Source organism: Hippocampus comes, unplaced genomic scaffold, assembly GCF_001891065.2.
Source record: "Hippocampus comes isolate QL1 unplaced genomic scaffold, H_comes_QL1_v1.1 scaffold275, whole genome shotgun sequence".
NCBI lineage: Eukaryota > Metazoa > Chordata > Actinopteri > Syngnathiformes > Syngnathidae > Hippocampus > Hippocampus comes.
This window is the reverse complement of record NW_017804971.1, coordinates 715718-731345: the sequence shown is the minus strand read 5'-3', so window position 1 is coordinate 731345 and position 15628 is coordinate 715718. Positions and strand designations below refer to the sequence as shown.

Below are 15628 nucleotides of genomic sequence, written 5' to 3'. Positions count from 1 at the left end.
GTCAAGGCATTCAGATTGGGTCGGCCTCATGGATGTAGATGATCATGTTGTTGGCACACACAGATGGAGAGATGATAGTGTAGTTGGATGGTAGAACCAAACCACATTACTTTCCGAAAGATGGCTAGCTTAATGCTAATAAAATGCCACTGAGTGGCCAAAGGGTATTCGCGATGATTTTTGCGGTAATTTATAAGGCTTTAAGCCACGGCTATTTGAACATACACATGAAGACAGGCATATTCTTAAATGAATTAATCTATAGTTCAGAAGAAGTTTCACATTTTCTTACTTACGAAGTCAGTATATGTCTGGCCTGCAGGGTGTGGAGTTCAAACTGGAGATTAAGAATCTGGTGCTGTCTGACTCAAAAGGACACGACCTGGAGAAAGAGATCGTTTGCAGAGTCACCTCAAAGCACACCCAACAGGTTTTGCAATTTTCTCACATGGAATTCTTACCCAGACATGCATAAATACAGACACGTCATTTTAAATGATTTTTGGAAAACAAGAATAAACGCACCAACAAGAGCCGAGTTGCCTGGATTCAATTTATGCGCAGCTGTACAATTAGGCAAATGAAATGTATTTATTACCGGTATTCTTAGAATATTTGAAATACGTTTCTTTAATCCTTCAACTGTTAGGTATGGATGTGGTCGAAGGCAAAATTTGTGAACCGCAAATTCCTGATGGAAGAAATCTACCAGCAACATCTGGATGAGATGAAAGGCGAACAAGTAATTTAAATACTTAATAAGATAAGATGAAAACGCATTTTTGGAGCAAGTATGGCTTGAGCCTAATGAAGTACTGTCAGCCAGGAGAGGGCCTCTCCATTGCTGCCCTGCCCAGAGACAAAGACCCTTTTTGGGATCCGGTCGAACCGCTGCTCCTGGGCACCGCTCACCTTTGGCTGCAATCTCTGGCCTTCCGTATTCCTGTGGACGAGCAACTGGAGGTACTACACTCACACACACACAAACACACGCGCACACACATATCAGCAGCTATATGGATCATCATGGCACTGATGACTCTAATCAAAATGTGTATGTATAAGGTGCTCGGCTCTGAAGGTAGTGAGGAGGCCATTCTGCAAGCAAAGCTGATTCCTTGCACCTCCGATGGATTGTAAACACACACACACACACACACACACACACACACACACACACACACACACACACACACACACTACAGTGGAAACTCCAGATTCTAACACAATCCATTTGTTTAGCGAACACTTACTCGCCCATCCCTAATTTTGACATTCTTTGTCATCACTTGTAAAGGGAAGTTAACAAGCATGAAATAATACAAAACTGGAATGAAATGAAATGACCGTTTGGTGGCAGTCAGCTCAACAACTGAGGTACCAACTGCCAATCCCGCAAAACAACTCACCCCCTTCAATTTGCCTTTCACCCTTTTCAGGCCCCTGGGCGAAGACGACATCCTCATCGACCCATCCGAGCTGCTCGGTCGCCGTCTTGACGTCCAGCTGGTTGTGGAGCAGTGTTTCGGTCTGCGCTGGATAAGAGACGCTCGCAGTCGAGGCATTCAGATTGGGTCGGCCTCATGGATGTAGATGATCATGTTGTTGGCACACACAGATGGAGAGATGATAGTGTAGTTGGATGGTAGACTGTCAAATGGACATAGCCAGCTAGACATTAAGGATTTTTTTGTGTGCGTGTGTTTACATGTATTAGGTTCAGTCCTTTGGACAGCGTCGGTCGTCTCTACACGCCGGCTGTATGGCACCTTATCAACCCCGTGCTGCATCACAAAGTGCACTTTGCCTCTTTTCACGTCTCGCAGCAGCTACTCAAGCACCTTCAGAGCAGTGCTATGCTTTTGGAGCTTTGGGGGCTTCAAGGTGTGAGCGTGAGGCGGTGGCTGAGTCACTCAGGAAATTAAAAAATGGGGAAAAAAGTTATTTAAATACATGATTTGTTTTGGACACAGAAGCAGATTTTTGGGAGGAAGTTAATCATGTTGCGTTTCTGACAGAGGGCTGCACTTGCTTGACGTCACCTGCGGAGGGCGCTACAGTGAGCACGGACGGCATTTTCATCATCGATGAGAGTGGCATGGCTGATAATGTGAGTTTAATTTTTCATTTGTCTCCCATTGAAAGAGTTTACACGTACTGTATTGGTTAGTAGGAAGCTTTCATTTGAATGCTTTTTAGGAATTACATGACTGGCATTTTACAGGTGACGGGGAATGTGCAGCTGTTTGTAGAGTGCCTTTCGTGTTGGAAATTGGGTGTCCTGTATTTTATGAATTGTTACGTTTTGTTGCATCCCCAACGTGCGCGTGAGTGATGCGCTAACTCTGTTTCCCAGCTAAAGTTCAAACTCTTCAGGCTATTAAAGTAAATGCATAAACATCATAGTCAAGTGCAAGTTTGAAGAGTAACGTTAGTCAGATGACTTGTGGGAAAAGTAACGCGTTAGTTCAATTGTTACTAGAAAACGAATTCAATCATTGCCTATGACCCGATTGAGGGCGAACTGCTACAGAAAATGAATGGATGCCTTGACTACACGTGTAACACGCAGCCTGCAGATGGCGTAAAGCCGAACAGTGCACGGAGCAGACTTCAGAGGGATCTTGAAGAACAGAAAAGAGTCAACAGCCACCTGGTGAAGGAGAATCAACGTTTAAGAGGACAACTCAACGCAGCCACCAACGGTAACACAATCACAAAAACCTTAATCGGTCTCACTCCGCAATGTCGCATCTTGCCTGTAGGTGGCGACAGCGGGCGGAGTCACTCGTTTCGGCCGAGTTGCGACGCAGAGTTCGCCCGCTCGCTGAAGCAGTTCTACCACAACATGACGTCAGTCCGGGCTCAGCTGCAGAGTCTGCGCAGACGCAGGCCCAGCGTACGTACGGGCAGCCTTCCATTCGGTCACTTAGCGCCGCTGCCTGTTTTCCTCTGTGTGTTTGGCAGGAGTCATGTGACCTCCTGGGACTGCGTCTCTTCGTGGAAGAGCACAGCGGCCTGCTGAAGGACTTCTCGGAGCAGCTGGAACAAAGCGTGTCCGCCCTCAAACACGACATCGCCACCATCGTCCGACGCAAGCGGGAACGATCGGGAACTGGGTCTTGACTCGCGGAAATATCTGTTGAAGCTTTGGTGGGAAATTATTGATTTTATCTGTGAACCTGCATTGTTGAACTAAGAGTATTCGTATTTGTACTTAAAAAAATCTAACTATATTTAATCAACAACACTCGGGGACACATTTTTTGTTGAGTTAGGTCTGTTAGCTCCCTGGTATTTTTATTTTTCCTAACCAATTAGCTAGATTAAATTGTGTCTTGCCTCATAGAAGTCTGCAGAGTCCATTTTTCACACCTCATATATCAGACAATAAATAAAAGAGGACACAAATGTCAGTAATTCAAAGTACAGGTATGAAAGTATTAAAGTCCATAAAAAAGTTTATTAAACAGCATGTAAAAGTAGTTAAAGCAGTTACAAACCGCAAATAAATTAAAACACAAACATAAGTGAGGCTTTTCATTTACAATGTCACGGTAAGTTTCTGATCCAGTGTGACACGAACATTTCATGCCACCACATTTGCACACGCCACGTCCTTCACACGTCCTTCATTATACGACATCTGGAAAAGGATGTTGCCGCACCTCACAGCCTCAGATAAATGCAATCAGTTAGGGCTCAGAGAAGAGCGAGTTTTTTTTTTTTTGTTTTGCCTTTTTTAACGCATCTCTTCATGTCAGTTATGTTGTGCTTAGACATCTTATTTCTAAGATCGGTAAAAACACAGATGCTCCAATGCAGGTCAAAAACAAGACGAGTGAAAGTGTTTACAGGCGGGAGAGGCAGGAGGCAAATTTATTCCTGATGGAGGATAGTTCGAAGTGTGTGTTACGTGAAGGGGAAAAAAAAGATTTTGATAGGAGCACAAACGGCTAATCACACAGGCGAGGTAGGTTCCCATTAACAAAGACTCATATTTACATCATGTGATGACAGAGAGGAGCAAAAGAAACAGACTTGTGCAACTTAAATAATAAAGTGTAGTCGTGAAAGTGGTAAACTTGTTGCACTGTTTGAAGGAGAAAAAAAGTTATATAAAAAGGTGCATCTCAGTAAATGAGAGTAACAAAGACAAGTTCAGATATTTTCCATTGATTGATTTCAAAAGTGAAACTCAGTTAAACCTAATTTCTTCTTACTAATAATTGTTGGTTGTTTCTTATCTACATTCTTTTCAAATTTCTTTGGATTTTTGTTAGATGTCTCGTTAGATAAATTGCAAAACGATAACATAGTTGACTGTTTCAACTGAACAACTGAAATAAATTAAATTTTCACAATACTCTTAATTTATTTAGATTAGGGTCATCCCACTCTGATCATGATTTTCAGCTAATCGGTATTGACAGAAAAAGATGAGATCTTAAACGTTTTTTTTTTTTAAATATATTTTGCTGGATTTGAACCACTGCTTACGCACGGCCATATACAAAGTTATGAAATTGATATACTTTTATTCAAACAGAAAAACGCAGATAATGTTGGTTGTTTCTTATCTACATTCTTTTCAAATTTCTTTGGATTTTTGTTAGATGTCTCGTTAGATAAATTGCAAAACGATAACATAGTTGACTGTTTGAACTGAACAACTGAAATAAATTAAATTTTCACAATACTCTTAATTTATTTAGATTAGGGTCATCCCACTCTGATCATGATTTTCAGCTAATCGGTATTGACAGAAAAAGATGAGATCTTAAACGTTTTTTTTTTTTAAATATATTTTGCTGGATTTGAACCACTGCTTACGCACGGCCATATACAAAGTTATGAAATTGATATACTTTTATTCAAACAGAAAAACGCAGACAATTAAGACAATTTGGACGTGCTCATCCCCCCCCCCCCCCTAACGCATTACCGAGGTATCGGATTGGGACTCGGTATTGGCAAATGCTCATAATCAAGCTGATGCAAACTCAAAATCAAGTTAATGGAAAAAAAAAGTCATCGGGACATCTCTAATTTAGATGCACCTGTAATGCTTGAAAAGCGGATGCCTCAGTGCAAAAACCAGCCAGCCTGTTCTATACAACTCAACAGTTTAAATCTTGTCTCACATCCACACGCACACACATACCCAGACACGCACGCACAAACAGTTCACAGTATAAAAATAGTTGACGTAACGCACAAAAGAGGTCCACATGTTCACATTAGGTCCTTGTACAAATGAAGTTTGCCAGCAATAAAGTTCAGTCTGGCATGAGACTTTCTTATTTTTAATGTAATTAAGAAGTTAGTGGACAACCTATTTAGGATTGTTAACAGTAAGAACGCGTGTGCGTGTGTTTGCTTAAAATGAAGTCCAGTCTTGATGTGTAACACGCGTTCAATATGTTCTTCTTTACACTTGTGACACTACCTTTTTAGGCGCTGGTGCCGTCATTGTCGGCGACGCGGCCCTCGCTCGCCGTGGATCCGTGCGTGATGAGAGGTGGCGGGGCCTCGGTCACGTCCCTCTGGCTGCCGTGCGTAGACAGCGGGTGGTCGAGGCGCGGCGTGCTGCCGTGGAAACTGCGCTGCTCCACGCCTCTGTAAATGACCGCGTCGCTCCTGATATGACGGGGTGGGGGGGACAAGAGAGCGGTGACGACATCGGCCGCTTCTGACGCGGCGGAGGACGTTTTCCCGCGCGCACACCTGTCATCGCGAGCTCGCCGCAGGCTGCCGTGGTAGCTGACTTTGCTGTGGACGCTGCTGGGTTTGCTCCTGGTGGAGGCGGGCTGGTCAGGCTGGCTTCCGATGGGCTCGTCCAGGTCATCCAGGACAGCCAGGTGAGTGGAGGAGGCGTGAGTGGAAGTACCCTAAAGGAGGACAAAAATGTGAAAATACTGCCACGATTCAACATATACTTCATCATAACCCACCGGAGGAATAATCGGATACAGTTAATGGGGACATATGACCGACAAGTGACTTTCGTTTTGCTTATAATGTTCCCCTAGATACATTCATGGTATTGCTTTAGCACAGTGATTCTCCAAGTGTGGTACTTTGGTTCAGTCTCGTAGTACGTGAAAGAATCATTGCCCAAGTACAGTTCTAGTACATTAAACTTTTTGGTACAATTTTCCTCTATTTAGTCACTTGTGATAAGATTTTAATAGACTCTTTGTTCGGGATGTTCAATACCACTTCCCCCCGAGAGTATCGAGTACTACTACTACCTACTACCGACTACTACTAGAAAAGTACCTCTAGTACTTTTGATATATAACATTGCAATTTAACACAATGACAAAAAATTGTGAAGAAAGCCCTTTCTTTCTGACAGACAATTCGACGATTTGCCGCAGTATAGCGCCAGCTACTGCATAGGAGTACTTACTCAATGTCAGATTTTAATTCCCCCTTAAGTATCGGAGGTTGGCCGCCACGACTGCGTGATATCTTAAATTAACACTGCCGTTATTTACCTGAGTGGACGTTCCTCTGGACTTCCTGATGATGGGGGTGTTGGGTTCACGCAGCAGTGACTGGGCCAAGTCGGGCTGCTCTTGGAGCACCTGACGAGATTCATTCACGCCGCTGCTGCATGGGGACATTTTGAATGGTCGTAATAAGACGGGTTCGATTGTATAATGCTGCCATTCAAAATGGAGGCGCAGGGAGCCACGCTTACTCTTTGCGCCTGCGTCCGTGCAGGAAGCTGGCCCACTCAAAGCAGGTCTTCTTGCTGGCCACCCAGAAAGCAGAGGGGATTCCCACCACCAACATCATCAAGTATTTCACCAGGAACAAGGCCATGGACGGTTGACTGGTCTGCTCCACCTGAGGAAAACACACACACACACACACACACACAAACGGAGGCCAGGTAGACAGTTTAGACAGAAGTAAAAAAACAAACAAACAACCAAAAAAAAAAGCATCGACATTCCCTTGTCCAATTAATTATTGTGAATGATAAAGAGAAATGCTTCTTTCACTCTCTTTGCATTCGCAGCGATAAACACCAGAGGGCGGTAGTGTACAACAGTTTATATATTTGTGTTTTTATGACTTGGGCATTCATGCAAAGGAACTTGTCATCACAAACTTATATGAATGTACTAGTCAAGTTAAAATGAAAACACTTGTAAGCAGTAAGGAAGGCAGAAAGTGAGTGTGCTTTTTATGCTGCGTGACAACACACTGCATTCCTATGCCGCTGTACAAACAAGTCATTGACCAAATTTTTCTGACCTCAGCACAGTCGACGTTGATACACTCAAATGAATCTTTCTGTCTAATATATAAATGATAAAGTGTATATCTTACTCTGATATTTTTACCATGTTTTAGCCTTTAGAAACGTGTACTGTATTTTGTTACATGGATGCAACATACCACGCAGCCTTGTTGACCCCAGCACATTTAGAACTATTTACATATACTTTCTCCATTAAAAAAAAAAAAAAAAGTGCTCCCAGGACACAACTGAGCTTTTCACACAAAGCTCTTTGACACAGAAATGGTCGTTAAACCTGCACGCCATTTGAATAACCCATATTAAATATTTTATCATTCAATTTCCACGCATGGTCTTAGGCAAACATTTTCCGTTTATATGATGTGTTAAAACAGGAAAGAAAATTGACTTTTGTGAATCATTGCCATTCGAAAAGAAGGGAACCGAACGAAACGATCCCAAACCAAACAAACCACACACAGGCACCTATCGACAACACCTTATGAGATGAATATCCAGTGACAGATAGCAACTTTGAGATTCCAGCACTACAACGTGACTGTATGGGCTCTCACACTCACGCACACGCGCACACACACACACACAGACGCAAACATTGGCGTAACATTAGCACTTGCAGCTGCCTCAACAGTTTTCCAATTACCGTGTCTGCCACCAAGTGGCTGACGCATCACTTTGCTGTCTTCATGAAAATGATTAGCGGCTTAGTGAAGCTCATATCTGGTAACTAGTGGGCGGAAATGAGAAAAAAAAGTTTGGCGGGCATGCTTTAAGTCTGTACCGTGCACATTGATTTAGTTTTGAAAAGGTAGTGAGTCAAAAAACACCACTCTTCATAACAACACAAAGACCTTTTAGAGTTGGGGAAGCAGAGCATGACTGAGCAAGCCCAGAGCAAAGACGGCGACTGTGTGAGTGGGAGTAGAGGAGGAGGACGATGATGATGAGGAGGAGGAGGAAGAAGAAGCACAAGTGTGAGAACCAGAGGACACACTGAAAGACAAGAGTCAAAGAAAACAAGACAGACACTGGTGCAGTTGTAGAGTTTGGTCTGGAGCGCGTTAGCTGGACTAATGATGCATACTGTCCACTCCTCAAATACCTGCTCATACAGCAGAACGCGCGCACATATACACACAAATGCACACTCACTTTGTATGGGCAAGGGATGTGATAGCGGCGGCAGTTTTCCTCCATCCAGGTGGTCTCCCACACGCTGCGGTAGGTGTGCTCGTACACGTAGCAGCCGATCACGGTCAGCAAAGGCACGAGGTAGAGCACGGAGAAAACCCCCATTCGGATCATGAACTTGACAAGTTTGGTCTGGTTCTCTTTCTCCAGGGGGATCTCCATGCGCACGCGGTTCAGAGCCACGATGCCCACTAAGAGAAGAGAAACGCCTACCTGGAAAGGGAAACGGCGCGAAGCCAGAGAGACAAATGACAACCTGCGACGTGCTAGCAGTCGACAAAATAAACGGAAGCGACGGGGCAAAAGTGAAGCAGACGTCTCTCCATTTGCCGTGTTATCATATTGTTGCTTCAGCAACAGTCCTCACTCTTATCATTTCATCCACCCGCCCACTAATCTCCTTTCCATCACACTCGCTCGCTCGTTCATCCTCCCACACATTCATTCATCCCCCGAGCCTACTCACCGCCACGTTGAGGCAGAGCGGGGCCAGAACAAACCACCGCAGGGCGTCTATGTCATAGAGCCCAATGAAACACACTCCGCTGATGCCATCGCCTTCGATTTTGTTCAGGGCCAAAAGGGCGACGGTGAGGGCCCCCGGAAGCCCCCAGGCCACGGCGTGGAAGAGGAGGGCTTTCTTTTCGATGGCTTCGCTGCCCCATTTAGGCACGGCTGCCAGGAACCACGTGATTGTTAGGATGACCCACCACATGCTGCCAGCCATGGTGAAGAAGTAGAGGATCATGAAAAACAAGGTGCACGCCTGCAACATGGGTGAAGAGAAAAAATATGTGTTGATCAATCAATCAATCGGACCTGAAGTAGTCCAAACATCTTTGATGTGAAGTATGAGTCAACCGTGGAACTGTTTTTTTAAAAATAGCTCAACAGAAATGCGATTCCCAACGAATGCTGTTGGAAGTCATCATTTGAAAATGTAGACACTTGTAGAGAATTATACAAATGGTACTTTTATTTATTTTTTGTGTTTTTAATGAGTATGGGATGATATCTAGCTATATAGATATATATTTTTTCTCTTTTCACAGCTGTTTTAAAAACGTCAACCCTGCCAAAGATGCGGCTGAGCTAACTGCATATTTACTCAAACGCTTAAGATGGCAGCCCCCACGCCAGTCTTACTTCTTCCCAAGTTTATTTTCTATTGTACATTTTAAGATAAGAAAACCTTTATTTGTTTCACAATGGAGACATTGACCATTTTGGAACGGGAATAAATTAGACTTAAAAAAATATATATAGCAAAGTCATTGTGGGGTAAACATATACTGAACAGATGAATTTCTTCCATCACCACTGGCACAAAAAAAGCTTGATTAAGTCGGCCCGGCAACCACTCTGCATGGCAATATAGGCTCCGGGTATTGCTCTCTGAAAATTTGAAATAATGTGTTCACCTTATTGTGTGAGCCCTGCGTTATAGTTGAGGTTTTAAACGTCATGTGGTTGACTGTGTTGCACGCTACAGTGTCCTCCAACAAGAAGCCCAGGAAGAACACCAGCGACACCATGACGTAACACACAGCATAGAAGATGATGGGTCGCTCCGGGTATCGGAACCTATTGAGGAAAACAACAGTTGATAAGAGATGTCACATTAAGAGGAACGTACCAGAGCCAAAGTAGTCTTACCCACCTGGTGACGTCAATGAGGAAGGTAAGGAAGGTAAACAACGTTGCGGACAGACAGACAATGGAGGTGACCCCGATGAAATATCGCGTGAAGGTCACTTCCTGTTGGCTGAAGTACATGGAAGGACAGGGAGCAGAGCAGTCTTTCCTGCCCATGAATGAGTAACCCAGCTCTGGTTCTATTTTTAGCTCCCTGGGGCACCAGAAGCCGTAGTCTCTCTGGACGGTCAGGGATGATCGGTCGGTGGGCTCGGAGCCTTTCCGCAGGTCCTCTCGGCGAGGGTACGGCTCGTCGCAGTCTGGAAACCTGCAGGCGGGCAGACCCCATCATTGTTGACGTTGCTTTTATGATGACATTGTAAACGTTATTTGTTGTCTTAATAACCTGCTGCACTCCATGCCATCTGGCCAGGTGAGTCCAAATATTTCCATCAGTCTGTGACAGTCTTCCTTGGCCCGCTGGCAGAGGGCGCGGCACGGCAGGGACACCTGTCCGTACACGACGCAGACCGGGGCGTAGAGGGCACACAGGAACATCCTCAGATCAGGGCTGCATACCAGGTTTACGACGGGATGGAAGGGCTGGGATGCACACAGACAGAGAGAGACAGTTTAGAGATGACATTTGCACCTGTCTGTCTGACGGCATAAATCAGAGTCAGTTCGGGTGAAATAGTGTGATGCCACGACTGAATCATTGACAATATCCGCTTGACAAGCTGAAATGTCGAATGCAGGTACGGGAAGCGGAGCGTGCATGGTCATAAACCACGCACGAGTACTTTTGCATGAGCTCTGCAAACTAAATGGGAAAAAAAAGGACAGGGCTGAAACGCAACACGTCTCCGTTTTCTAACGACATTTGGTAGCTCATGAAAAATGTAGAGCAGGACTCTTATTAGCAAACATCTTTTTCACGAAGCAAAGGCAGACTTTTTGGGGGGGTTAGCAAGTAGAGTGTGTTGGACAAACATAGCAGCCAACCACAGATGACATTCCATCAATTAGCTTGCGACTGATGTGGATTTTTCAAGGCCGATGCGGCGGACTCAAATTCTGAAAAAAAAAAAAAAATCAGATTATTAAAAAAAAAAAAAAAAAAAAAAAAAAAAAAAAATTCCCCCATAATTGTTAACAAAAAAATCAAAATTTTTTGGCGAGGGGGGGGGACAAAAAATTAAAAAAAAAAAAAAAAAACAGATTATTAAAAAAAAAAAAAAAAAAAAAAAAAAGAAGAATCTGCTCCATTAATGCTTACAAAGATATCAATCGCAAGCAGAACATTTGACTACTTACGTCAGCGGAGAGCTGAATGTTCATATATGACCGTGATTACGCAGCATGTGCCCTGCATTTCAGTCTTGTTTTGTCGCTTTTTTTCTTTCCCGCTTCGTCAACCACATGTGCCAAATAAACTTTTACATTTGTATATATGAGGATAATTTTTTAAATCCCAAATATGCAAATACAGCTCACGTTCATCTACGCTGCACACATTTGCTATGCGCTGAGAGCATGACGGCTGCGCAGAATTGCTCATGTGCGCACTGCGCAGTACAGAGGGACCATAGCACAAATACCAGGGTTACTGTTACGGCTCTGATGAGGCAATTTGGCAGATCTCTTTGTGAGAGGCTCAAGAATATATTCTTGCTGATGAATTTCAGTTGATTTGGCAATCACATATTCATATTAAACATCTTCCTTCAACACACAAAAGAGAAAGAGTAAAAATATGTCATATGTGGGCAGATGTAAAAATTGAGTATGTAATGAATGGAAATCTGTTATATAAAGTCCACCTTTGGTGATATTTAATTTGGTTTTGGCCATTTGGGGGCCGGTGAGGTTTTGTGCGTACAACAGTGAAACCAACAGTGAACAATGAAACCACGAAAAACAAAAACAAAACATGATGCTTGCCCGGATGCAACACTGCTCTACATGCATGCGTGTGTGTGTGCACTATATTTTATAAGAAGCAGTGCACATTCATTGACTGACAACAAAAGCAAATGCACACGCTTAGAGTGTACATGTGCGCTCGTGCAAAGAGCCATTCATCTGTGATGGTGTACGTCTTTTGTGCGTGTTTGATTGTGCACTCGGGCTTTGTGTGCATGTTTTGATCGTTCTCAATTGCCGTGTTCCACATCTCCACATGCTCCACCAGCAAATGGGTGCGGCGGTGCGTGATCGGCGTGACATAGTTTTGGACTCATGCACACAACTCCATGTGGGCATGACTGCGCTCATCTTCATTCAATAATTCACACATTTTGCAATCCTTGAGAAGGTTCACTAATGGTTATTGCAATATACAGAACTTTACAGGGAGACTGGGTGTGACAGCAACCACAAAGTTGAAGACATTGCATGCTGACTGTTGAGGACATTTTGCGTACAGATCAGTCAATGCTTTAGTGCAACCTCAACCCGAACCCCCAATAAGCAAGTTACGATAAATTCTGAATGATGCAAACCTATCCCCCCCCCCCCCCCACTGTACAGACTTTGCTTCATGCGTGTTTTTTTTTTTTTTTTGCATACTTGGCCAATAAATGTAATTCTGGTTCTGAAGACTGAATCTGAAAAAAGATTTCAACGCAAGGTGACAGAGCAGAGATGTATGGCTCGTATTTTGCACAAGGGAGTGAGTTCAAGCATTGAGAATAATTAACTGCTTAATTCATGATCAGTACTACTTTCAACTTTAGCAACTAAATTCATCTTCAGCTGCTTAAGCAAAAAAAAAAAAACAAAAAAAAAACAAACCAACACTCTCCACGTATACCAATGGGTTTCTCAGCATCTGATGCAAACTATTTTCACGGAGATGTGTCTTTCCGTCTCTTACGTGCACGCCTCTGTGGTGCCTCAGGCGACACTTTACGGTTAATACATCAGTGTGTCTCACTGCCTTTAGTCGGACTAACTCAAGCGGTGAAAATTTGTGTGTGTCCTCATTCTTCCAGTTTCTCCAAAACACTCATGTTTGTATCATTGCTCTTGCGACGGAATTTCAGTCTGTCCGATTAGACTCGCCTCCAAGTGCGCAAGCCTTTGCGTGCAATGCGGAGGTCAACGCGCGATGCATACAATGGGGGGCAATTATCGAAGGTCGCAGTGCTGTGGGGTCTGCTCGACTCAAAAGAATTGTCAGACATTCTGATGTAATCCGCTACTGGCAGAAACCAGAAAGTGAAATGCATAAATCCCTTAAACGTAGCCTGAGGGAGAGGAAATACCGAGCGAGTGATGAAAAGATGAGGAAGGGGATAGCGAGACAAGGATCACATAAATCTATCGCAGCATCCTCCTTTGATCAAGGCTTCTAACCTGCGTAGTTCTCTTTCTGACCTCCTGCCTCAATGTGCAATAACATGACTGAGATTAAACTGCAACTCAAACGGGCAGACCTCCAATTCATCTCCACCTCCACTAAACGTGTCAATATTTTGGATCAATTTCGTTTTCCCAGGCTAGAGCGAAAGAACAAGGTGAAAGTTGACTACATTTGCATATTTATACAGTTCCAGGTGATTCACTGCCCAACACAATTTTTAGTAACACTCTACTGGAGAATGAGGACGAGTATTTTACCCGTTAGTCACTACTCTCTTAAAGGTACAGTATCCGTAAAACAATGAGCGAAATACAGTATCACTTTCTAATTATGTGCTCTTATCATGGCACGGTATGAAGGTGAACCGTAGACACAACCAATCAATAAAATTAAAGTAATAGAAATAAAGCGGGTATCTTGTGTGGGTGTGTGTGCGTGCACGTGTGTATATGTGTGTGTGTGTGTGTGTGTATGCTCAGTGTGCGGGTGGGTGAGGGGCAAGTGTGAGCGTTTAGAATGAGAAGCAGTTTTTTTTTTTTTTTTTTTTTGACAAAGAGCAAAATGAGAAAAAAGCCCCTGACTGGTTCAACCGCTGTTCAATGGAAGGATTAAGTTTCTTTTTCTTTACTCCTGCTCTCCGCAATATTCACAGGGGGTACCCACAGAGGTAAAAAAAAAAAAAAAAAAAACCCTAAATAAAAATGAAAAGAAAGAAAGCCAGAGAATGACATGGGAGCATGATTAAAAGTCGAATAGCAAAATCCAAGGGCGAGATAGATGCCAGTTAAGTGAGTGGATGTCTAATGAAAAGAAAAAAAAAACAGCTATTTTCCAGTAACACAAACACTACTTAACCCGCTCAAACTAATGCGCGGTTTTTAATAACATGTAGCAAGATACAACTCAAACATGATAGGCTAAAAAAAAAAAAAAAAAACAAAGAAAGAAAATGAACGTGCTACACAGTTTAGTACAAACAGAACTGAATTCCACAGATTAAAGTGTCCTTTTTCTGCTATACTTTCTCTCTCATCAATATCGAAAAGCACCTTCGACTGACATCAACCCCAAGTTGGTGGAGAGATGAGCAATGTGTTATCAACCCAAAACAAGAAAATTTATGAATCGTTTCACATGATGCGCCTGAGCAGTTTGTTCCACCCGAGAGGATTGCCATGAGGAAGTGCGTGATGGGGCAATTGTAGGTGTACTCGAAAATTCAGTCTATCGGCGCAGCGCAAACGCATACACACGGGCAAGTGCAAGGAGTGAAAAGAAAAAGGCGGAAGGAGGGACGAGGGAGAGGGACAGAGTAGCAAACCAGGCGAAAAACCGAAGTGGGATGGGGAAGAAAAGTGGCGGTTTCCCAGATTAAGGAGTCAAATGGATTGGAAGACGTGTTCAGAGTGTGAGAAAGAATGACACACACACACAAACACTTTCTGAAAGCTGTCAGCAGCTTTCGTGCATGTTGTGGTCCAATTAAGAAGACAGACGATTGATTTGAAGCCCTCAAAGAAACAAAAACTGATCAGCGCGTTCCTTCAAGTGTCAATATGATCATTTTATCTGCTTGCAAGAAGCTTCGGTTTTTGCTCAAGAGTTTACGTTGTACATTTGGTCATGCTAACGGTCATTAAACCATTTGAATGTTGGTCTATGACATGATTTTGAATTTTCTTAATTTTAAGAGTTTAACACGGTCAATACCAAAGTTCCTTCAAGTGTCAATATGATCATTTTATCTGCTCGCAAGAAGCTTCGTTTTTTACGTTGTACATTTGGTCATGCAAACGGCCATTAAACCATTTGAATGTTGGCCTATGACATGATTTTTAATTTTCTTAATTTTAAGAGTTTAACACGATCTATACCAAGAGGCTTCCAGCAGGTTTCATCTTAAAAGCAACCGCATTAACAGACATTAAAACTCAACTGAAAATGTTCTTACTTAGTCCACCCCGTGCCGATCGCTAAACAAATCGGAACTGTAATCCCTTAAACCCACACATTCAAATGACTAAATGCAAAGTATTTGTCTTCAACACGAGGAGACGTTTAGGAGGAAAATGTGAGCTTTTGCTGCTAAAGCTCAGCAGAGACCATCTGGACATCAACCTCAGCCCCCCCCCCAGCCGACCCACCACATCATAAAT

At 43.3% G+C, this 15628-nt stretch overlaps 2 protein-coding genes across 4 annotated transcripts in view; one reads left to right on the top strand and one right to left on the bottom strand.

Moving 5' to 3' along the window:
• The window catches only part of kif28 (kinesin family member 28), an 11573-nt gene extending 8227 nt beyond the window's left edge, over window positions 1-3346 (top strand). Inside the window, exons 21-30 of the mRNA XM_019890855.1 lie at window positions 266-430; window positions 650-742; window positions 823-963; window positions 1066-1136; window positions 1440-1574; window positions 1718-1884; window positions 2019-2110; window positions 2573-2705; window positions 2766-2899; window positions 2968-3346. Coding sequence (XP_019746414.1) covers window positions 266-430; window positions 650-742; window positions 823-963; window positions 1066-1136; window positions 1440-1574; window positions 1718-1884; window positions 2019-2110; window positions 2573-2705; window positions 2766-2899; window positions 2968-3126 — 1290 coding nt within the window. The 3' untranslated portion in view covers window positions 3127-3346. The remainder of the gene's footprint in view (window positions 1-265; window positions 431-649; window positions 743-822; window positions 964-1065; window positions 1137-1439; window positions 1575-1717; window positions 1885-2018; window positions 2111-2572; window positions 2706-2765; window positions 2900-2967) is intronic.
• A 1530-nt stretch (window positions 3347-4876) lies between these two features.
• The window catches only part of LOC109528579 (frizzled-3-like), a 22940-nt gene continuing 12188 nt past the window's right edge, over window positions 4877-15628 (bottom strand). For 2 of the 3 annotated variants that reach the window (XM_019891370.1, XM_019891390.1), the window contains 9 exons: window positions 10512-10708; window positions 10131-10433; window positions 9892-10054; window positions 8937-9236; window positions 8432-8683; window positions 6710-6858; window positions 6504-6618; window positions 5729-5891; window positions 4877-5650 (listed from right to left, as the gene is read on the bottom strand). In XM_019891370.1, the coding sequence (XP_019746929.1) occupies window positions 5454-5650; window positions 5729-5891; window positions 6504-6618; window positions 6710-6858; window positions 8432-8683; window positions 8937-9236; window positions 9892-10054; window positions 10131-10433; window positions 10512-10708 (1839 nt within the window). In that variant the 3' untranslated portion in view covers window positions 4877-5453. Of the gene's footprint in view, window positions 5651-5727; window positions 5892-6503; window positions 6619-6709; window positions 6859-8431; window positions 8684-8936; window positions 9237-9891; window positions 10055-10130; window positions 10434-10511; window positions 10709-15628 lie in introns of all 3 variants that reach the window. The other variant, XM_019891380.1, reaches the window with a different exon arrangement.